At 37.1% G+C, this 24,879-nt stretch overlaps 1 protein-coding gene across 1 annotated transcript; it reads right to left on the reverse strand.

The window, feature by feature from the left end:
* Positions 1-782: 782 nt before the first annotated feature.
* On the reverse strand, positions 783-23,273 carry ecpas (Ecm29 proteasome adaptor and scaffold). Its single transcript, XM_056256868.1, has 49 exons — positions 23,202-23,273; positions 22,296-22,426; positions 20,563-20,679; positions 20,287-20,405; positions 19,607-19,753; positions 19,343-19,514; positions 19,033-19,172; positions 18,863-18,941; positions 18,655-18,774; positions 18,479-18,564; positions 18,170-18,245; positions 18,029-18,078; positions 17,827-17,893; positions 17,610-17,732; positions 17,313-17,416; positions 17,090-17,213; positions 16,234-16,314; positions 15,907-16,126; positions 15,517-15,608; positions 14,830-14,964; positions 14,590-14,731; positions 13,658-13,830; positions 13,357-13,458; positions 13,073-13,196; positions 12,384-12,529; positions 12,237-12,291; positions 12,018-12,132; positions 11,696-11,764; positions 11,432-11,549; positions 11,166-11,333; positions 10,982-11,061; positions 10,788-10,893; positions 10,613-10,660; positions 10,399-10,517; positions 10,168-10,318; positions 9,507-9,572; positions 9,083-9,172; positions 7,495-7,561; positions 7,301-7,392; positions 7,144-7,210; positions 6,597-6,788; positions 5,215-5,426; positions 5,006-5,049; positions 2,981-3,173; positions 2,667-2,799; positions 2,482-2,587; positions 2,198-2,286; positions 1,857-1,928; positions 783-1,218 (listed from the first exon to the last, which is right to left on the reverse strand). Exons 1-49 carry the CDS (start codon positions 23,221-23,223, stop codon positions 1,079-1,081), a joined length of 5,484 nt encoding a protein of 1,827 aa, XP_056112843.1. The 5' UTR covers positions 23,224-23,273; the 3' UTR covers positions 783-1,078.
* Positions 23,274-24,879: the final 1,606 nt, after the last annotated feature.

Consider the following 24,879-nt stretch of genomic DNA (forward strand, 5'->3'; position numbering starts at 1 on the left):
AATTGTACATTTAAGATAATTGATTAGTTTGATTGCCATTAAAAATAATTAGGTTTATCTTTGCTAAGTAGTGTATTTGATGTCATAGGATAGTGGTATAATTTACACAAGTATTGTCTCTTATCTTGAGGCCTCTATAGATTTATGCAATTATCAGCCAGATATTGCTTGGAGAATAAGTGGAATAAACTGTTGCAAGAGTGAAGTATGTCCTTTCAACGAAATAGGATCAATAACATGCATTTCATGCTGATATGAAAAAATATGCTCCAAAAAAATTGCACAACTTTATTTTTAATTTAAGGGGTACAAAATACAAAGGGTGAGATGAGACCCAGCATAACATGCCTCCTTCCAAAGGTTTTATTTATCCATTATGGAAAATGTATTTTCACACATGCAAAAATGGGCAAAGGCAGGTTTCAGTTTCATTTATGTTACAAACTTCCTTTTAATACACGCATAATGCCTTTGCATCAACCCTCATTTAAAAAAAATGTTCAATTTTGGATAGATCCTTTTCTCTTCTGCTTGACTTTTGTCTTACCTCCTTTTCTAACAGGAATGAATGAAAGCAAAAGACTATATACTGCATGGGAGAATTTCTTTAACAAACGGGTATTTCCATAGAAAACTGCAGTAGTCTCAACCCCTTTGTGTGCAATCTATGTGCACAAGGGCAGCTCTGACCCTGATCTTGACAAAACAGGCAGTTTCAAGCCTTTAGCTTCACAATCTATGATTTTTTTTAGTATCTTAAAAAAAAAAAAAAAAAAAAAAAAAACCCCGAGGTGTATGTATTCTCACACTTGCACATACTGAGACTTTAACAAGGTTAAAATGGTCAGTGAAAATGGCTAATTGTAGCCGAATGTAGTCTTTGCACATTGGTTAAAGCATTAAGTCAAAGACTTGATACATGGGGAAAAAAAGGTTTATGCCCTACACAGAGTTGGTGTAGAGATTATGGCAAAAAATGTGAACTCAGGTGTATATGACATGGCTGTGAGAATTATTACAGAAATGTACAATGAGATTCCCAAGTCAACCCTCAGAACAGTGTGACTGGGCAGGTTATTCATGGCAGGGCTTGTATTTTTCTTCTCATTGTCTGGGCTTTGTCCTTCAGGTCTGGACGGCTGTCTGTTTCCATGGTGGCTAAAGAACGCTGAAGCTGTTGCCGGCTCCTCTCAGACAGACACTCCCACTGATCACTTTCTAGAAACATAAAGCAGCACGAATCTTAATAGTGAGAAGGTTTCTATCACACTTTCATACCTGCATCTTTGTCGCTTTTTAATTCACCTTTCTGACACTGAAATAGGCCATTCAAGTGAATCGTGCATGTCAGTGCACCTCGGCCTAATAAAGTAGTGTTCATAAGCACATCGCTGCTTTGTTTACAGCAATCCTCTGTATTTCTGCTTTTTCATAACCACCATCTACTGTACTGTTAGAGAGACCAATTATACATAACATACATAATCCTTTATTAGGCTGAAATGAGAAATCTATCACTTTATAAAACTAATTTTTGTCAAAACTTGAACTGTAAAGTTGTTTAAATTGTAGTTCTTACAGTTTAGGATGTAACCGAAGTTGGTGTTGTTACATAAACAACATGTTGTTCTAATCTATTATCAGATTTTTCTGAAACGATTTCAACTTCTGAATTCCTTCACTTTATAAAGTGTCGTCAGCATTTCAGGTACTACATTAACGCATTGGCATGTTGTCTATCACTACAGAAAATTATTTAGATTCACACTTGGAACATTTGAAGCATGATCAAATTAAACCATTCCTGTAATAACACACTAACCAGTTATTTGAATGTCAGAGCAAATAAACACTACCTTCAATCCTCTTCAAAAGAAGTTCAACTACCACCAAGGCGTCTGTTCTTACTGATGAATAGCTTTTGTTTTCTGTGGGAGGAAAAGAATCATTCTCATGAGCCAAGTCTGAATAAAAAGGTAATATTTAAAGGGACAGGTCACCCAAAAATGAAAATTCTTCTGTGGAACAAACGATATTGTAAGAAATGTATGTCATAAGTCGACAGTTTTGGTCACCAACATTATTAAAAAGTATTTGTTTTGTTCTGAAGAAAGAATTAAGTCAAAGGTTTGGAAATACATTCTGATTTTTGGATGAACCATCCCTTTAATGTTTAGAAGTTCATGAGAAACTCCACCGAGTGGTGCTGCCAGGGCAGTGCAGGTTTCTGACAACATCTCGGTCAAAACAGCAGCGTTCTGATGTTCCTTATCCAACAGCAACAGCCTAGAACACACAAAAACACCAGACAGTTAAATAATACGATTTTGAATTCCGTAAAGCATTTCACCAACAACTTTATCACTTTACTCTTTCTAGCCACCAAAAAAATTAGATTAAAAAACAATCAGTGTAAGTACATTTTCCACGGACAAGGCATCTGTTAGAAAACTTTCAAGATTTTTAGTGAGTACACTCTACCCCTGATAGAAGACCTTCATGGCGCGCAGGACTCCCAATTGAACCCTCCATGTGCTCAGCTTCAATCTATCGCACATTAATCTACAAACCTCATTCTGGAACTGATCTGCAAAACAAAACACTCATTATACATCACTCAGCTACCAGTCTTAAAAAGAAAACCTAACACAGGGGCAGAGACTTACTCTGTGTCTGAATGGTTTTAGGCCAGGCCTTTCCAAGCGTCTCAAATGCACACAATAGAACTTCTGTCTGTAATTCACGAGCTTTAACATCATCATCATTATGTCTCGGGGAACCGGCCCTTGCTGGCTGATTCTAAACAGAAAAAAAAAAACACACACAAAATTGTTTGTTTTTAAATTGGATACTGGATTTGGAGCTCCCAAAAACATTGAGGGATATTGTTACACTATCACTCAGTTGGACTGAATGCCAAAGCTGAGTGGGTTTTAAAAAAAAAGAGAGATTTACAATAAGCATTTAAGGTTTACTGCACCTTTTTAATGAGAGGAAGAACAATGTCAGTGATTTCCTGAAAACGATCCACCTGCGTCGACTCCAAGATGTCTGCTGCACTGCGTAAAGCCGCCATCTTATAAACCAGACTCTCCTTCTTACATTCCTTCAGCACCAGATCCAACACCTCGCTCACCGTTGGCTGACCTACTGCAGGCTTCTGTAGCTCAACACTACAAATATAAATCACATGTTATGAAAAGATATTGAATGTACAGTTCTGCTCATAGGTTTACTAACAAGATGCTAATATTTCTCTAGTTATGTTTTTCAAAAATGCTCTGCACATTTTCCCACTATGGCTCAATGTTGTCAGGACAACTGAAACTTGCACAGCAAAATTAAGAATCCAAGGTCTGAACAGGGACATTTATGTAAATTGTAAATAATTGATGTAAATTAAGTTATTTTCTATATAACTTTAAATGTAGTACTTCCCCTTAAAGGGATAGTTCACCCAAAAATATTTTTTTTCTCTCATGCGTTCCTCAATATATATGACTTAGTTTCTTCAGATAAACAAAAAGAGATTTTTAGGAAAATAATCCATCTCTGAGTCCATATAATGCAAGCGAAAGGCTGCTGCTTGGCTGACGCTTGAAAAACCACACACAGCAATCGTCACTGTAATCCATACAGCTCCAGAGGATACATCAATGTCTTCTGAAGTGAAATGATAAGTGAGTGTGTGTGTGTAAGAAAAATACTAATATTTTAAACTTTTAACTATAAATCATTGCTTCCAGCCAAATGTTCTAGGCACGTTCACAAGTTTGCATGAGAAGTAACAGGGAATCGCCACTTCTCGCATGAGCTTCAAAAATTATTTAATTAATTCAGAAATTAATTTCGCACTAGAGGAACCTTTTTATATGGTGCTTTTCCACAGATTGGTACGGCTTTGTACGGCTCACTTTTGGGTGGTTTTGCACTGTGTACAGTTACCTAGTACTTTTTTTGGCATCACCTGTATTGAGATCCCACCCACTTTGAAGCGGTACTACAATGCAGCGGAAAAGCAAAACGAGCCAAAGTAAAGCGGCCCAAGCCGTACCGTGCAGTAGAAAAGTGCCATTTGTCCCTAGAACTAATGGCGGAAGTACACAGGCTTTTTGCCGTGTTCGTGCCACAGGAACTGGGAATGATTTTAGTTCTAGGAAATGCCTTTTGGGGAAAATAAATTAGCTCCTACTTCAGAGTAGGGTCTAAACCAGCACTATAGGAACTACCAGTGACGTTAGTGTTCACTAATTGGCCGAACGCACGCGAAACACTAGCACCCGCCATTTTAAATAAGCAGTGCACACACAAAGATTATAGCCTCTATATTTACTCCACAAACTAGCTCTACGAACATGGAAAACCTGGACCTCTCGACCTTTACGCCAAGGAAAAATACAACGTAACTTTAAATGGACCAAGTGAAACATAATTATGTATTTCTGCTCAGCTAAAGACATTAATCGGTATTTCTGACATTAATCACATGGCAAACGCTAATACTTTTTCATATACTGTCAGTTCTATCTAATAACATGTTAGACAGGACTGTTAAACAGATCGTAAACTAATGAAGACGGAGAATGAGAACGCTGTGTGCTCAGGCTCTCAGTGCCATCAAAATAAATGTCTGCTGCAATGTCAAAATAAAAGACACAACAACAAGCGCCGCTTATGTCACTTCAGAGTTCCTAGTGGTGGTGCGAATGAAACAAGAAAAATGGCTCTCTGGGAACATTTAGTTCTCTGTGAACCACCCTGGTGGCTAGTTCCTAGAACTACCTGGTGCGAAAGCACCTATTTTCCTAAAAATTATCCTTTGTGTTTATCTGAAGAAAGTTGAATACATCAGGAATGGCATGAGTCAATGAGAGAATTTTCATTTTTTTTAGTGAACTATCCCTTTAAGATCACATATTTAAGATTTTCAAATGTTTTATGCTAAACATCATACATATCCTGTAAAATTGAGCACAACTACTGTATGTGTTTGAAAGAATCTAACCTGCATTTAGACACTACAGATCCAACAGCTTTCAGCAGCTCTTCCTGTGGATACACAAGCCATTAATACTTCAGTGGCCACAAATACAGCAAGGTAGAAATCAGTTTCAAACCACTGAGATCATGCTTCTCATGTATAATTAAAGTGTCCTTTCCCAGGTGCATAACGTCTGTCCCTCAGCACAGAGTTTGTTTGAGAGAGTATATTACCTTCCCTGCCCAGGTACGTCCTGCAAGCCCCTGTAGTAGTGCACTTAACACCATTCCCAGGTGAGGTGCCACCAGTGAGCCCGTTTGTTGCTTAGCGATAGTTGCCATGGCAGCGGCACCCTGAGCCTTCATCTTCCAGGACTGAGACTGCAGAGCCCTCTGAGTAATGGCTATGAGCTCGGTCATGTACAACCTGATCCCACCAAAGCTGCCTTAAAATACAGAATGCATAACATTTTTTTTAAAAGGTGAGAGGAAACTTTTCATCAATTACTCACCCTCATGTCGTTCCAAAACCGTAAGACTTTCGTTGATCTTCGGAACACAAATGAAGATCTTTTTGATGAAATCTGAGAGCTTTCTGTCCCTCCATTGACAGTCTACACAACCACCCCTTTCAAGCCCCAGAAAGGTAGTAATGGCATCATTAAAGTAATCCATGTGACTCCAGTGGTTTAACCTCAATTTTATGAAACGACGTGAGGTGCTTGGTTTGTGAAAAAAATAATTACCTCTTTATTTACAAAATATTAATCTCCCAAGGACGCAACAACATTCGCTCTCGTGAACGCACTTTGAACCACTGGAGTCACATGGATTACTTTAATGACGTCTTTACTACCTTTCTGGGGCTTGAAAGCTAGAAAGGGAAAGAAAGCTCTCAAAGATTTCATTAAAAAGATCTTCATTTGTTTTCCGAAGATGAACGAAAGTCTTACGGGTTTGGAACAACATTAGGGTAATTAATGACAGAATTTTAGTTTTTGGGTAAACTATCCCTTTAATTCATTCTCTCATGATATCCCCTAACACACACTGTAATATGCAGTAACAGCGTTTATTAAAAAACATCCATTATGATGAGTCTTGTGTTCTACAAAGGGGGATGGTTAGATAATGTTAGACAAACCCAGTTTTCCTTACAAAGCAAGATTAGATAGATAAATAGATAGGAGCACAAAGGAGTTCTTAAATAGGTTCATGAACTCTGTATCATTTGCCTGACAGTAACAGCTCTCCAGATAACTTTAAAAGTCCCCACAAAATACATTGAAACAACCAGACTATACACTGATTTCCTCATCACTTATTTATATACAACTGTTCGAATCGTCCATTTCAATGAATCAATTCACAACTCACATTCAATTATTCATGTGTCGACACATCATTAAGTTAACTCACTTAATAGTTCACTTAAGTGATATTATTTCTTTAAAAATAATAGCATAAATAGCCTAACCTAAAATAAAATCTTTAAATATTGGAAGAAAAAAAGCAAACAGGTTAAATTAAATTTGGGGATTTTAGTTTGTTTAAAATGAAAGCTGTGGGTCATAAATTAATATTTTCTTCTCCAAAGGTTGTGCATCTTAACCTACCAGGCACATGATCCTGCCAGACCTCAGCCCACAGGTTGGCCTCAGCGCTCTCTCCTTTCTCTTCCTCAGCCTCCTGGTGCATGCCTAGAAACGCCAGCGGCAAACCCACTCCAGCATGAGCCTTCAACACATCGGGACTGTAGTGACTGATGGCATGAACCACCAGACAACATGTGGACTTGTACAGCACCTCTGAGAATCACAGAAAAGCACTTAACAAATCTAGACAGCAAGAGGGTTTATACAATTCTTATTTTTTAAGAGAAATTCTGTCATTTAATAAAGGTGAGGCATTGATGACACCATTTTCATGTCATTCCAAAGTCATATAACTTTCTCTCTTCCATGTTTTGAAGCTGCTCTTGACAGTTCCTGTTTAAAGCTCGACAGTCCATGTTGGCTGTTCCTTTTTGCCATAAGGATCAAAGTCAGCTTTTTTCTTTTGTGTTCATTGGAAGGAAGTCAAGTCAGTTGGTTTTGGATGGGCATGAGGGTGAGTGTATGACAACTTTCTTTTTCTATTACTTTACAGTCAAAGTCCTCATACCCTCTTTTTCCAGGTACCAGGTGTTCAGTTTCTGCAGAAGCTTCTCAACACTGCCGTCTTTGGCTGTCTGATGGGGAAAGCAGAGTATTGTTTTGTATCTCTGTAGTTGCCTTAGGTTCAATTGAACTACTGTATGTATTCTAGTAAGTTTTCATACCCTGACCAGATGTCCAATGGCAAAGGCAAACGACTTCTGAATGACACTACTACGGTCATTGATCCCGTTTAGGAGTGCAGTCATGAGTTTACCTGTGGGATAAAAGACACCCAAACACACGTATAAGATTTATATACTTATTTGCTTATAACTTGTATACAGTATAACACCTCTGATTTATAGATGTGCGTTACCTGAATATGGTGTGAGATCTTGAGGGCACTGCACTGTCAATGACACAATCACACTGGCACATCCTCCCTATAAAAACACACAACTGTTAGGACAGGTTCACACAGAACACGTTTTTCCATTCCACTGCGCTTCTTTTCATTGTTTTTCTATGTAAACGCACTAGACGGACGTGTTTGACCCGTGTGCTTGATTCTCGTATCTTTTGCAGCATGACCATGTTCTAAAAATGCGGCGCTAAGGTCATTTTTAAAACTTATTTTAACTTGACAACACAATTTTTTCCTCCCATTCCACTGCCCCACGTCTCTTGTTTTTTTGCTCTGAAAAACACGTCCTGTGTGATTAGGCATGTGCCGGTATCTAATTTTCATGCTGCGATTAATTGATTGATTAATTTATCATGGTATACGGTATTAACACAATATTTTAATTGCACAAGAGAAACGAATGGATTGGGGGTATCTAAAAAAAAAAAACTTGCATCACAATGTGTAATTGTGATTGTCAAAACACTTGGTAACTAAACAGAATTTTTTTAACTTTAGTGACAACATGTTGCAATATTTACATGGTACAATGACTGGTAGGCTACTGTTTGTATTATTGCTTAACACAATTTTCACGATTTCAATTCAATTCTTGGATTTGATTTCAATCTTGATTCAATATTGACTCATTTGGATAAATATTAGGTAGGCTACAGTAGATTCTCAAGAAAAAAATCTCACATAATGCTGTAAACATACAGAGAGAAATTAAATATAATGCGGTTTTCATTATAATAACAATTATGTAATGACACAAGTAAAAATATAATAAATATGTAATATAGTGCAGATATTTAGCAAAATACTCCTCTCTGTAGCTATTTTTTCTAGCCAACTAACGTGCTGGTAATTAAATGGCTTTCCTGAGGTAAATGTAATGTTCTGTGACAATTGTTCTCCAGCAGTTTTACTGACCTCTTTCCGTGGTTGAAAAACACTGATTGATCGATATGTATGATGAGGCATATACCTTTCGGTAAGTTGTACTGTATCTTTAAATAAAAAGTAACAGATGATCGGTTTACTTGAACTGAGCCGCTAGGGATCTGTCACGTCTCATTTACAAGCGCCAAAACGGTATTTATTGTCTGAATTTCGTAATAAAATGAGAGACAGAGAGCGCTGATATTTTTTTCATATCATAAGTAACCTGCTCTGTCTAGTCTGTCGGTGTCAGTGTCCTCTTTGCTCCGCAATTTTTCTCTGTGTGAGAAAATGGATGTGTGGCGTGAGAGCGTGTGAAAAGTGTCAGTTGCGGGACTGAAAGCTGAATGCGTGAGAGTTGGCAGCCCTGCTTTTAGAAGGGGGATAAATCGTCGGCAGCGTTTCTCCTTCCGCCATGCTGAGGATTGTTTACATTAGACTAGAGTGCACATGTCTAGTGTGATCCTACAGAGCTCCTAAAGGGACATGGCGGTGAAAAAAAAAAAAAAAGAGCTGGGAGGAAAAATAAGTCAATGCTTTTGCGTTCTCCCCAAAAACTTTGCATTTGCTCGTAAAACCTTTTGAGCTCTTTGTGAACGAACCCAAAGTTTCTTACCTTTGTACCAAGTCCAATTCCACTCTTTAGCAGATCACAAAGTTTGGGAACAAGCTCTCCTAACACAGACACATCCAAGTGCTGCAGACACTAAAAACACAAACACATTGCACATAAACATCATTATCCAAAACACACTTTTAAACATCCTGTAAGTCTGGGTACATATAGATGTTTTATGTAATTAAATGCTCATGTAATTCCCCATATGGAATAAATAACTAGATAAATGGATATGCTAGGCTTATAAGACTTTCATTCTCTAAAAGGACAAATTGGTATGTTTCAATTTGTTAAGTGAAATTAACTTCTAGAGATGCTGAGGAGAGCAGTGGACACTGTTTAGGGATACTCTGAATCAGAATGCAGCTTAACGCTTAATCCTTATTCTTCATAAGGATGGTGTATAATAATGGTGTCTTACCATATTAATGGTTTCCATCATAGGAGAGGACTTGGCTGCACTTAACCTAGCAGCATCCATGGCACTCTGCCACAGAAAGAAAATAAAATAATGAGTACAAAATATTCAAAACAAATGTGGTGTGTTATAATCTCACTGTCACCAAAAGAAATTGCAGAAATAATAATTCGCTGGGCCAAAGAGACCTTTTAACAAAGAGTGTCAAGTTTTATTCTTTGGTGATTTACTGTAGAGCATTAGGAGTGCCACAAAGTAAAAAAAAAAAAAATGTTTTATTAATGTTTCCTAATTTATTAGAGTGGCCTTCACGGGATAACACACCTGAAAGCTCATTTTAGCTATTTATGGAAATGTTTATAAGCAAGTGTACTTTGTGTTTTATCTGTCCCATTTATTGACATTTTGTTTTAACTCTGTCCCATTTATTGACATTTTGTTTTAACTCTTGTTCTTAATGATCACGTGTATTGAATGGAATAAGGAATGGTAGGTTCTAATTAGTAAGAGTGGATAAATGTGTATATTAGGTTGAGTTATATTAAACACTATTATTGTCATTGCTTGAGCATGGTAAAACGGGTCTCAATTGTTTATGAAGAGGAGCAGGAACTGAACTTGACACCTAACAGTACTAATGTTCAGATTGTTTTGCTTTGCTCACCTTCTCCTGCTCTGTGGCTCTCAGACTGAGGTAGTTGAGCACCTGTGGTTCCAGCACACTCAGGGCCTCCAACAGAGCCGGGATGAGTCGAGGAGCATGGGGTTTCAGACGGCTGCCTGCTGTCTTACTGATCTTCACTAGAGTTTGGATACTAATACACAAAAATACTCACTTATACTCTGAATACTTAGTGGTTTTTGTGCGTGTGGCTGGTAAATGATTGTGTTCTACCTGAGAGTCCGCACTTCAGATACGTTGCTGACGATGCCTTTGTCCAGTAAAGTTGGCAACAACACAGCCACTGTCCTTTGAGCAGTAACACCTGTCGATTCGCACATGCGCACACACACCTATTGGAGAAACATACACACACAAATGTCAGTTATCGGTGGTGTCCCTGAGTGGAAAATCAATGGGGTATCCAGCATTCAGTGCTGCAACTCACTTTGCTGAGAGTCTTAAGAGTCAGATCTGCTGCCTTACGAACAGACTCCTATAACCAGAAACAAATAAGATGGTCAAATAAAAATAGCTGTATGTCAGAAGCAAAGCACAACACATAAGCCCAGAACACAGCAAAAAAACAAAACAAAAAAATACAACAGCCTTTAATTTCTCACCTTAATATCATCCAGGACCCGAAACAAAGTCTCCCAGATTTCTGACAGGCGGTCGATGATATCACTTGCCTGCCTTCCACGTACGAGATCGTTCAAAGCCAAGCAGCTGAAAAAAAAAAAAGGTCCTGATGATATAAACCTGCTCTAGCATGGGTGGAAATCATCATTCTTCCAAGGCTATCTAGACACATTACCTTGACTCCCGCACCCTCCACATGTTACTAGTGAGGTTGGATATGACATCTTGAAGAATTTCCTTAAAATATTTCTCCACCTGCCAAAAACAAATATAATTAATATAACAAATCATTAAAACTACAGTGTCCCTAAATCCTTTTAAGCAATGTAATTTATGACTGAGTAATAATTATCTCTTACAATGGATTTATCAGTGACAAGAGCATCCCAGATGCTAGTCATGGCCTGCCTGATGGCCAGGTTGGGGTCAAACTGGTATCGATATAGGCGGGGAACCAACTGAGGCAGGAAAGGAGCCATCTGCTCACCAGCCTTGGCTGCAATGATGTTAAATCCAAATGCGGCACCCTACACACAGGAAGAGTTGCATGCTATTTTATAAGGCTCTAAAAAATTATTAAAGTTACCAAGTTATTAACAATCACATTGTGGTAAATATAGCTCACCTTCCTGGAATTCCACATAGCATGATGATTGGCAAGATTCATGAACTTGTAAACAAGATCTGGTTGGTTTAGATCACTAGCCAATGAGCAGAGCTCTTTGTAGGTGGAGAGTCCTTGTCTACCAAAGTAAAAGATCTTTCAACATACAATGAAAGAAAACATCCTAGTCTGGAAATCTCATTAAGAATGAGAAGTCTAGAAGTCCTCCTCCCTAAAATGTTTCTAAACAATCTGAAATTAAAGTGAACTAAAAGGAGGACGTACCCATCAGGTGCTTTACCAAGAGCCTCTCCCTGGAATACTTCAGTGTCCTCTGAGACGGCATGTTTGACTCTGAAAACAAAATCCCACAGCTCTCAAAAGAGTCAGGAGCCAAAATGCACCTGGCAATGTGTCCAAGTGTCCAAGATATATTATTCTGTGATGTAACTATTTGAAAATGTAGAATATGTTCAGTGTGGATCTGGTTAGTAGTGTTTGCACTATGTTCAGGAGCTTGGTAAGTCTGTGTAATGTTATATGACAAATCATACTGTAAAAGTGAATAATAATGAACGGAACCAGAAATAAGCTGGTTTATTAATACCTTTTACCAGTCATGAGAGTTTCCACAAGGGTTGATACCAGTTCCTGTTGATCCTGTTCCCCTCCGAGCTCATAAACCAACCCCAGTCCTTTAGACGCCACATCTTGACTGAGTTCTACACACACAGATCATCACTATCAATCTTGCCCAAAAGCTTCCAGACTTTAGATACTCTATCAAAATGTAATGTGATCTTTAAAAGAGCAGAACGTGACTCACCATCTGGATCAGACAAGATCGAGATAAAGGCTGTCTGTATCTCCTTCAGATGAGACTAATAGACAAAAAGAAGACAGACATTTTGTAACGTCAATGTTTCTTTGCATGTATAAATGAGACAGAGTGTGTTTTTGTATGTGTATTTACCTGTATTTCTTTGTGATGGCTGAGTTTCTTGACTAGAGATAAGAGCCAAATACAGGCAGCCTGCCGAACATGAGGGTTTGGACTTGGTATGCATTTAGACAAGATTGAGTTTAACACCCAGGGGACTATATCATTATTCTTCGTATCTGTAAGAGGAAGAGATAAATAATTTAAGTGCACAACTCTGAATCAGGGCTCAATATGCTTGTCAACAAAAAATAAAATAAAATAATGTGGTAACACTAGTAGTAAACCCTTTATTGTAACTTAGTCACAAGTACCAGCGAAATTGGCCATCAACCACTATGTAATTACTATAGTAATAACTATACATAATGCATAATTACATGCAACAAACTAATCCTAAACCAAACCCTACAGTAAGTAAATGCAGTTATTTAGTATTACTCAGTTCTTAAATGTATAATTACACTGCAACAAGGACAACTCAAATAAAGTGTAACCAATAATTAAAGTACATTTTAAATAAATAACACTGAACGAAGTGCAGTTAATTTATATTCCTGATGCCTCGTTCCATGTTGCCGATAATTTTACGTTTTCAGGAAAGTAAACAAACAGTTTTACTTGTCCAAAAGACAAGTATCTAGAAAAGCTTTCCCTTGTGTGGTTGAGCCCTGTCTGAACACGCACAGCTTCCTCTCTGTGTCTCTCCCAGACACACTTACTCTCAGGAGGGCAGTACTGGTCTTCAGTGCATGTCCACACATCTCGGGCAGCTCCAGAACAGCTTCCTACAGCAGCATTAGTTAAAGCCTCTCCCACTGTAAACTGCAGCTCCACTTGCTTGGCCTAAAGAAATAAAACACAAACATTAAACAATAAAGAATATGAAGATGAAGATGAAGAATTTGTCAGTATTTTATTTTGAATAAATGGAAGTTACAATAATAATAACATTATTTTTATTGGCTTCAATGGTGATGCATCCTGAAGAGGGTCATAATATCACCTCTACGGAATCCATGAGACCCTGGAGGATTTTCTTCTGGTGTGGGAATTCTCCATCTCCCACCGGCAGGAACCCAAGAGTCTGGATGGCACGTTCTTTCATCTGATAACACAAACAGCATCTGATCAGTACCATAAATACCAAAAATGTATAATAATAACAACCTTAATTTCAGTGTGGAAACAGAGTGGAAATTGAAAAATACAGAAGCACTTAGTTAAATTTAGAATGCACACATCAATAATACAGTCACACTTATTCACTCTCTTATTCACTTATTCACACGAGTGTTTTGTTTTACCTTGCCAGTCTCTTTGCCAGATGGGATCCTGGCGAGCAGATTATCCACTAGACTGAGTTTAGTGAAGCCATTTCCATCCGCTGGTATCAGCAAAACACTGTTACGGCCAATCTCACCCAATGCTGTCACAGCAGCAACAGTCAACAGAGGAGACTCACTATCTAAAAACGAACCTGTAGACAAAAACATTGGTAGCTTTTGTTAAATTCCTATAATTGGATTTTTTTGCTACAATAGTTAAGTGTGAAGCATGTAAGATTTTTAAATTAAAATACATTCTCTTAACCCAGTTTCTTGTTCATTGACTATTAGTATGTCATTCATGGGTTTATCTCCCCCAAAAGTGTAAGCATTGTGCCCCCCAGGCTCCATCTAAACATCCGCTCAGGTCTGTCTCTTTCCAGCTCAACCAATAGCCTGATTGTGGGGCAGGGCTACTGTAGCAGGCTAAGCCAGAGGGTGTTTAGCCATGTGGGACCATGACTGATGCGTTACATGGGAAAAGACATTCAGCTCCGGTTACAGAGGTGAAAGCCAAATTTCGCTGCACCTTCAAAGATTAAACGGGTCATAAACGCATCAAAGCGAACGGGGCATTGGGAAGCAATGCGCTACAACGAATGCTTTAATACAACACCATCATGCAACCATTCAGAAAGACAAATGTTAAAGTTTATATTCTTTACTTCACATGCAACAACAATTTGAGGCTGTCTACGCTGGAAATGTCCATGACAAAAACATGCACTCACTCTAGACAGTGTCTACTCAAATGCTTACTCACAGCAACACAGCTAAAATATCCCTCATATTTTGGACCTTTTGCCACTAGTGTCCCAGAACTTACATACTTCACCTGTAACTAATGAAAATGTTATTTAAGAGCATCCCAATATCAAGTGTCGAATGTAAAACTCTGCAAATGCACATACCGATGATTTTTGTGGCCATGGCAATTTGTTCCTCATTTTCTTTGGGAGTGGCTTCAGTAGGCATTAAGCTCCGCCTCTTATTCATGTATCTGCCCACCATGTAACCCAGAGCCAAGATGGCACCATGCTGAGTCTCAGGACTCTAAATGTAAAAAATAATAATAATAGTGAAAATTTTATCAAATTATAAAAATATATATTTTTTTATAATATAAAAATAAAATCATATTTTTTCCATACATGCATGTCTTTAGTTGTCTTGATCAAGTTTTGTACAGCAGTTCTAAGTTCATTTCCAGACATAGTAGAGACAACCATAGCATACAGTTGTGCTGCCAACTCACGCAGGTCTTCTTTATTAGTGTTCATGAGACCCTGCAAAATTAATATAAATAATGAACAAATTTTATTTTTATAGTCCGACATACTTAAGTAAAAAGTCTCCATTCCAGAGGATATAATATAATATACACATACCATTCAAAAGTTTGGGGTCTGTAAGATTTTTATTTTAAGTTATTAAGAAATTATTTTAAAACGTAACTTATTACATTTGATGTCAACGCTGAATATTCAGCAACCATTACTCCTTCAGTGTCACATGATTCTTTAGAAATCATTCTAATATGCTGATTTGGTGCTCCATTTTTTTTATCATCAATGGTGAAAAGAATTGAGCTGCTTAATATTTTTGTGGAAACTGACAATTTTCTTCAAGATTCTTTAATGTATAAAAAGATTAAAAGAAAAACATTTATTTGATATAGAACTTTTTTGTAAAGCAATACTGTCCGTAATCTTTGTCAATTTCCGATCAATTTAATGCATTCTTGCTAAATAAAAGTATTAATTTCTTTTAAAAAATGACTTACCCCAAACCTTTGAACAGTAATATAATATAATATTAATAATAAAATAAAAAATTACTTTAATCCAGTCGATTTTGTCTACAAACTTGGGAGTAAGTTTCTCTGGGCACACAGAGACCACTTCCAAAAGACAGTACATCACTGGAATACCTGTATTAATGAATTAATGTGATGAGATCACAACATCAGATCACACAAAATAAATGTATGATAATCCACTTTATTTTCTTATAGATTATGTTTTACACATTAAATCTATTATAGGTATGTAGTAAAGCCAATTTTTAATAAATTAGATTTAATTTGAATATTTTGCTTGGAACTATAGTTTTCTGTTTTGGTGAATACACTGCATAAAAATCTCCACCACCCGATATATATTCACACAGTATATATATTTTCATACTGCCCACTCCTATTAGAAACCACAATTTGTAATCTTCCTCACCTCCTACAGCTGAGAGTAACTGTTGCAGTAAGTCAATGTATACATGAACTGGATTGACCTCTCCTTCTTTATTGGCAGAGGAAGGAGAATCATCATTGGACAGTAATGACTGAACATAGCATCCAATAAGAGGAGCATCATCCTGCATGTCCATCAGGTTCTGAGTTGTGGGTGTGGCTCCAGCACTATAAGATAGACACGTCCTAAGATAAAGAACTATCTGTGGAAACAAAAGAGTAAAGAACAGCATTTGTTCAATTTAAAATATATGTGGCCATTCATTAATTAAATAAAATATTGGAAAAATTCTTAAGACTGTCAATTTACCTCTCCAAATGTGGCAGGATTAAAAGGCAGTGTGGAAGTACCAACAATGTATTTCGCAGGAGTCTTCAATCTCTGTGCAGCCTATGACACATACATAAAGGTCAGTCTCTATACATTACTTAAGCTGGTAGCTTTTACCTAGTTTTGCCAATAAATGACTGCACAAAACGCACTGGAATCAGCTAAAACCATGTTAATGCAAGTGAAACCGTATTTAAAAAAGGACCAATTATGCTTTTTAAATTTTGAACTTTCTTTAGTGTCATGTTGCTGTTGGAGCAAGAAAAAGGTCTGCAAGGTTACAAAGCACAAACTCCACTCCAAAGGGAGATATTCTCTATATCAGTAAGCACTGTTTCTGAACTCCCTGAAACGCCTCAGTTTTCTTCTGGGAATGTACACATCACAATACCCCTAATTTAAATAATTCCCGGCCCGCCAAAGGCATCCACAATAAAAAGGAGGCGAGGCCTGGCTGAGTTGCGTTAGTAGTATGTTGTCGCTGTGTACAAAAGACAAGCCGTTTTTTCCACCCCAGATCTAACGAGGTTATGATAAGCAGCATGGCATTTCTAAAACTTGACCAATCACAACACACTGATCCAGCCAACCAATAAGAACACATTGCGCTTTTTAGAAGGAGGAGCTTCATGGAGAGGAACTAAAAAGTGAATTACAGAGACATGAGAAAAACTGTTAAAGTCAAGACTTTGTAAAAGGGGTGCTTAACGATGCATGATTATATGATCAGTTATATATTATATAGCATTTAGAATCAGAGCAGGTCTAGGACCCATTTTGGGACATGACACACCAGTGGAGAAGATATCTATAGAAATAAATCAAAACACCACACCTTTTCGTGGATGTAGCTGACCATCTCAGGGAATGACGGCATGGGCCTTGATCCCTCTTTCTCTGTCTTCGTAGAGGGGAGAGACCTTAGAGCTCGCTGAGCCTCCCCAGACACCTCTTCACGACTACGAATACAGGCCATACAGTATGATGTTTAACGTTCATCATGACAAAGCTAAATTGAAAACTTAAAAGAACTCCAGGAAGTGCAAGTATGTACTCACGGATCTCCTGCAGCCAGCAGTAAGAGATATCTAGAGGCTACGTGATCAGGACCAAACACTGTGCTGGCAAACTTCATCGCAACCTGACGCACCTGTACCTCCGGCTAACACAAAACCATAAGCAACAGGACATTACACACTGCATGTTATTTTAATATTTCATATTTAATCATACTCAAATTTGGGTTAAATAATTCTGTATTATATCATTCAAGTTGAAATGTGTTATTCCATTTTTAGTTTTGACATTTGTATTTATTCTTTCAAGGTGCTTGTAATAACAGTTAGATAACAAACCTTTGTGATGTATGCAGCCACAAGCGCTTCCATTAGGTTCAGAAGTGCCCCTTGAAGATTAGCATACGCTCCTACCATCATTGACAAGGCCTCCTGTATGGCCAATCGCACATCAGATTCCTCCTGTTTACATTAAGAGAAACCAGGTTTAAAATCATACAACAAATCATTCAGTAATAACTGGATAACTCATGTATAAAACGTGTTCCAAACAAACCTTGCACATGGACTCAAAAAACTGCTGTACCAAAGCAATGTCTTTCGTGAAAAGCTGAGGCATGCGACTATAATAACAAAGGAAAAAATGAAAAATAAAAATTACACATTTATTCAAATAAATGCAATGCATTATTTAATGCAATTACATGGGTTTTACTAGTTATACATTATTTTAGTTTGTTATAAAAGGATTGTATTACCTTGAAAGTTTTCCAACAGCTGAGTAAGCCACACACAGTAGCTTGGGGTCCTTATAATAATAAAATGAATTATAGTCACTTTAACAGAAACTTCAGAAAAGCCATAATTGCTAACCTAAATTGTTCAGCATGCGTTCATACCTCCTTATACTCATTAATAAGCTTGGTAAGTCCATTCAGTAGCATCAAACCCAAAGGTTTGTTGGTATCAGGGCACCTTCAGATTAAAACACAATTATTATCATGAGATCACAATGACAGTGGCCGACAAAACGGACCATCTGATGCACATCAAATGCACACAAAACAGAAGAGCACTTGTAAAAGTAGTAAATTACGCTCAGTAAAATATTGGTTGTATTCATGGCTGTAACATATCAACCTATCAAATATTTTGTATTGTAGTAAATGTGAATTTCTATGTGACTCTTAGAGATCATTGATACTTACACCATACAGATGTGATGTACAAACTGCAGAGTGAGGGACAGGAGTTTGTTGTTGGTGTTTGCTCCAAAAAGTCCGTCATAGACAACCTGAACGAACAGACAATCATGGTTACCATGACATCCTTTGAACAAGTTCTTTACTTATTCACTTTCTTAGTCAAACATGGTCTCTCTGACCTGTATATTAGCAGGAAAGCATTCAGCAGCCAGTCTGGAGCGAAGAAGATGAGGCAGAATCTTCATCTTGACTCTGGTGCTGACCGGCTCATGCTTCAGCTCCTGCTTCACTGTGGCACCCTGGGTAAAAAAAAAAAAAAAAAAAAACCTCACTGAATATATAAGTAATAACGATATTAGACCGACCATGTGTAATGCATGTACTTACTTTAGTTTTGAGTGGAATATCACCCAGGTAAACTTTATACATTCTGTTGACAATGAGTGGATTGTTCCAGTCAATAATGCTGCAGTACAAAACAGGATGCAAGAGATGAGTTTCAATATTATTTCAAGACCTCATGCTTTCATTTGACATCTCATCACAGAGAGCCTCACCTCTGCTTGCTTTTCAGTTCCAGATCAGCTGCTGTGGCAACACTGTGTCTGGTGTCACTTGAGGCCACAACTAAGTGAATGACTGTTTCGACCTCAGGTACCTGCTCTGCCTCTATGAACTTCACAATCCCCAGCTTACACTGCAAACAGAATGCTAAAAAGGTTACTCAATGAAGAATTAGAAAGAAAAAAATCACAGAAAGAGTTCAATCCGTTCATTTTTTAAATAATTATTGGTATAGACAGAACGGAGGCATCTCGAAATCTCACATTAAAAATATCCAGCAACACTTTTTCTGAGCATCCTCACCTGCTCCAGTTGTTCTGGGCTCCACTGAGCTTCTCCAATGACTCTTTTAACTGCATAAACACTCATTCCTGGAGGAGGCTGAGGGAGACCTTGTGTTGCTGCGGCTCCTGCTCCAGATCCCCCTTGTGGAGACGAGGGGGCCGGACGAATTGGAGGCTCGTTTAACACAAACCTTTATGTAATATCAAAGAGAGTTAATGAGATTCAAGAAAACAGTATTACCATTACCAACTCAAACCTATTTTACACATTTAGCTAACATACCCATAAGGCATCAGAAGAACATCAAGCATGAACTCTAAGAGCAGTTGTACAGTTTTGGGCCTTTCAGTCAGGACAAATGGGGAAGCTTTAGATGGCTCTGATGGATATTTCATATGATACAGTGTAGGGATCAGCAGGTGCATCAGACTAGATAGAGAGAAGAAACAAACTACATTATCTATACTGCTCAGTACCGACATATTTGCAATAACAATGGCTATTTAAAAATATATATGCATGTATATTATATAATACTTTTGCATGGTTACAAAAATGTATTAATTCATATTTCAAATAAAAGCTGTTCTTTTGAACTTTCCTGAAAAAAGTGCATCACCAAATCAGCATTTTAGAATGATTTTGGAAGGATCATATACTGAAAAATTCAGCTTTGCCATCACAGGAACAAATTCCATTTTAAAATATATTACAAATAGATAATTATTTTAAATTGTAATAATATTCAACGATATTACCGTTTTTGCCTGTATTTTTAATCAAATAAATGCAGCCTCTGTGAGCATAATGGAAATTAGTGTGTGTGAGTATACATACATTTAATAATACATATATTTTATAACAAAATATTTTTTTATATATTGTAAATGTGTTTATATCCAGTTACATTCTACCTTAATAATAAAAACAACTGTTTCTTTTCAAATAAAGTTTAAACTAACCTGTCCTGCTGGGGCTGAGGTTTGCCCTCCATTGCTGTGAGTAGAGTAGGTGCCAGCTCACACTGTTTGGACACCTCCAGCCTGGGATAGCCCATCTTTATGTAGATGATAGTGAAGTTCTGCAAGCACAAACACAGTCAGCCGTGACAATGAAGTTCTCACTATATCATATGGGAATATACAACCTTGGGATAAAAAAAAACATGACCCATTTCAAGGGTAGTCACAAGGCGTATTAACAGTGGTGAAAAGGGACATGTGGGTATGCGATCATACCGTGACAAAAGATGCGGCAGCAGGATCCTGATACTGGACCAACAGTGTCTCTACAGGCAGCTGAATCTTGGGTCGACTCTTTATCCTTTTGTTCAGGTGAACTAGCAATTCCATAACCTGGAGACAACAGAAACAAAATCCAGCTCTTTAATAGATCTTCTTTGAAATCCTTCTCATGGGTGCTACTTACTGACTATCAATTACTAGAGCAGGGGTTTTCAATCTGGGGTCCGGGGGACCGCAAGGGGATTATAGGGGAGCCGTGGAAATTCTAACTAAAATAAATTATTATTATAAAATAAATAAATACAATCTAACAGTATAGTACTATAGTGAGTCGAATTTATTTTTAATCATGTAACATAATATAAATGAAAATATTAAATAATTTAACAAATCATATTTAACACATTTAAAAGATCATTTTTTTTCAGAATATAAATTAGGTCTGCTAGGGAACACTTGGGGGTCCATGGAAAAATGTAGAGTAGAGCTATAAAAACATCTTTCCAAAAATAAGAGTAAACTAAATAAATGATTAAAATAAACAAATAAATAAATAAATGAATAGCCTAAATAAGCTAACAGTACAATAAAACAATTTAATGACATATAATGTAATAAAATATTCTCCAAATAAAATTTTACACATTTTGGGATGGGGGTCCTTGCACAACGAGGATGATCATATTTGGGGGTCCGAGGGATCTACGGCCCTGTTTACACCTGGTATTATGATGCATTTTGGTCAATCGGATTACAAGTGGACGACAGTTAATACAGGTGTAAACAGAGTCTAAGAAGTTGAGCTTGTTCACTTTCGCCCACTTCCAGAGGTAGTTGAAAACGCATTCTACCGGATTGCTTTCGTAGTGTAAGCAACGAACAAACACAAATGACCACCTGCTCTCCACCTACTGACCTAATGCATGAACATGATGGGAAGCGCGCTAACCCGATAGGATTTAAACTTTGTCAGCTGAAGACTCAAGTTTGGTTTAATTTTCTCAAGTTTGGTTTAATTGTTCTCTCACTGAGCTGCTGCTCTCCGAATGTTTTTCCGTTGTCTCCGTGCACATTCATATGTAAATTGCGCAAGCTTATTTTATCCATCAGATCGAAAGATCTGGGGGGAAAAAAAACATACATTTACCCATAGACCCTCCCCTCGAAGAAATCAGGACAGAAGTGGTTTAAAAGTGGACAAAGGAGACAAATTAAAACACCAGGGGCAAGCGGGTATGTGTCTCCCTTGTCTTGTGATCGACCAAAATGCATAATACAAACAGGCCTACTGAAAACACCTGCTCAAGAAAAGCAACTTAAGCAATAAAGGGAAGTATGTTTTGAACTTGTATCTCTCAGCATACAAATACGCATTCACATGTACAAAGCATTCATTTTTTTTTCTATTATCCTTTCAATGTTTTTTTACTATTAGAGACCCAAGGATCCCCATGCAGACACAGGGACAACTCACACATATAATCAGACAACCCAGAAAATATAGATTTCTGCAGTAACACTTTATAACTTTCATTAAGAACAAGAGTTAACATTTTGACATGCTGTATAATAATACACAAAATGTTGTATGATCATAATTTAAAAGAAACGAGTTAATAATTAGATATGTCAGAAATGCAAGAGAAAATGTTTATATATATTTTCCGCTGACCCCTAATTGCAAATCCTGGTTCTGCACTACAAACAGTTTTCTCACACACACTTACTTTCTTGCGAACCCCCTCTTGCACACTGGACAGTTTGAGGAGGACAGGGGGCAGGAATTTTGATATAATATCCTGTAACTGCTCATCTGTTTCTGCATGACCCAAGCGCATAAACACACGCTCCAACTGGTCTATGATAAGGAAACAAAGAGAAAGAAAGTAAGCAACAGATAGAGTGTTCAAAATGAAAAAGGACCACCTCCTCTATTTTCACATTTATTTGAATGGAAAGACTTTCTCGTATAATTCCTTTAAGATCACAGGTTAATTATAATAACCTTCTCATTTATTCAAAAGATTTATTAAAGTGAGACTGTGAATGAATGCAATGAATTCTAGCTAACTGTTATATCCATGACATGAGTGTCTTTCACCGGCCCTCTATGAATGAATAAACTTACAATAAAATCATCCAACAAGCTTGCAAATGAACAACAGACAATAAGACTAACTGTAAAAAGAAAAACAGTAAATATAGACGTTCAAATTCGCTAGTTGGTTAGCGTGCGAGCTGCATAGCTTCACTGCTAACCAACGTTACCGTTTATTATCTACAGTTATTTCTCACGCTGTCAATAAATGACAACCGGCCATGGACCACTATGACATTCAGATAACGCTAATTCCGCGAAAAATACAGGTTGAAGAATCCTCTTACTTAGACAAACCCAATAGAATTACTTTCATTTTGGAGCATGACTGAGCATTGGGCCTCTGTAAGCACATACTAGCCGACTAGCTGCCAAACTGATATTCACTTTACAAATATTATTTATGTAACTACCGGTAAGCAAACAGACAACAAGATAAGCTCAATCTTCAATTAAGTGACCAATAATGAAGAGAGTATTGAAACCAAGTATGCAGTAATGAAGTAATACAACATATAGAATGAGTTAAACTTACTGAGCTCGTCCTGTGCAGCCATGTTTGAAGTGAAGTCAGACTCATCACCACCACCAGTACTGCCACTCCTATAGAGACAACATATCTCTCTCTCTCTCTCTCTCTCTCTCTCTCTCTCTCTCTCTCTCTCTCTCTCTCTCTCTCTCTCTCTCTCTCTCTCAATTTCAATTTCAAATTAGCTTTATTAGCATGACTGTGTAACACAATGTTGCCAAAGCATATTAAATATAAATAATAAAACAAACAGTGAACATATATGTATAAATCATGTCATATGTAGCATTGTAAATATATAGATAAATAAACACAATCTATCTTAATAAATAGATAAATAAATACATTTGATCACTCTGGAGAATTAGCTGTCTCTGGCGTTGTGAATAGCTAGCACATATTTAGCCGCTAGTGCAGCTGTATTTACATCTTCTCCCAGTAAGAAGGACATTTTGACAGTGTCGCTCAGTTCATAGAATGATGGGATCAAGGCTTCAAATTTGGGCAGAAAAGTGTCTCTTATACTGGTATATTTAGAGCAGAAAAGCAGAAAGTGTTCCTCATCCTCTATGTGCTGTAGATCACAGTGTCTACAGATCCTCTGCTCTCTCTCTGTCCATGTCTGTCTATGTCTTCCTCTCTCTATCTCTAGATCATGGTCACTCTCTCTCTCTCTCTCTCTCTCTCTCTCTCTCTCTCTCTCTCTCTCTCTCTCTCTCTCTCTCTCTCTCTCTCTCTCTCTCTCTCTCTCTCTCTCTCTCTCTCTCTCTCTCTCTGTTTCAATGTAACTTAGTTGTATTCAATGTGGTTGTACTTCATTTTTATTTTATTAATATAATCAGTCCAGACTCATACAGAGTAAAATGCTACAAAGCAAATAAAATAGCTGTATAAAATAAAAGAAAAATTGACTGACACATTGAACAAGGACATGAATTAAGCAATATGATATGATACTTTTTTTTTAATTAATTACGAAGTCTGATTGTCATACTTACTTTTAGTAAGCAGCCTAAGTAAAATGCCTTTTAGTATAATTCTAAAAGTGTCTACGTTCAGGTTAAACATGCCTAACCATGTGTCTTTTTGCTGACATAAAGAATAACTTTCATATTGTCGTTAATATTTCAATATGAGCTTTTACAGAAGTGAAACAGCTTTGAAACTTGATTATCCAAAAATGTTTTTTTATTTATTTTATTTTTTAGAAAAATCATGTTACAACAGGCTTTTGAAAAAAAAATTATTTACATCTCTCAATCATTTTTGTATTGCATTGTATTCTATTTTACCCCCTACAAGAAACTATACAGAGCTTTGATAAAACTAGCTTTTAAGTTTCACCTTACCAAAAAAATATTATTGGAAGAAATAGTGACAACGGATATTTATTCATTTTATAAGTCTGCAATAGGTCTACTGTTATAAAAAGTTATATCAAAGTTATATCTACTGTTATATCAAATTTTTGCCCAAATAACATCATCTCCACCAAATACGCCATATATATCTGACTATATCTGACTATATATATATATGACTCTGAATGAACCTGAGATGTTTTACTCCTCAAGTGTGAGCACCATATTTTCCCTATATCATGAGCCACAAAAGCCTAATGTATCAAACATGATACATAGGCCTATGCAAACTTTTTTTAAAACGTTTCAATGATGTCTAAAGG

Source organism: Rhinichthys klamathensis, unplaced genomic scaffold (genome assembly GCF_029890125.1).
Source record: "Rhinichthys klamathensis goyatoka isolate OS25496 unplaced genomic scaffold, OSU_Roscu_1.1 h1tg000133l_1, whole genome shotgun sequence".
Classification (NCBI taxonomy): Eukaryota; Metazoa; Chordata; class Actinopteri; order Cypriniformes; family Leuciscidae; genus Rhinichthys; species Rhinichthys klamathensis.

What these genes read in the sequence shown, in the direction of transcription:
- ecpas (XM_056256868.1), bottom strand. Translation starts at nt 23,223, where the DNA reads ATGGCTGCACAGGACGAGCTCA. An exon ending in ATCCTGCCACATTTGGAGAG is followed by an intron (nt 16,127 to 16,233) that starts GTAAATTGACAG and finishes TTGTTTCCACAG; the next exon opens with ATAGTTCTTTATCTTAGGAC. An exon ending in ACAAAATCGACTGGATTAAA is followed by an intron (nt 14,965 to 15,516) that starts GTAATTTTTTAT and finishes TTAATTTTGCAG; the next exon opens with GGTCTCATGAACACTAATAA.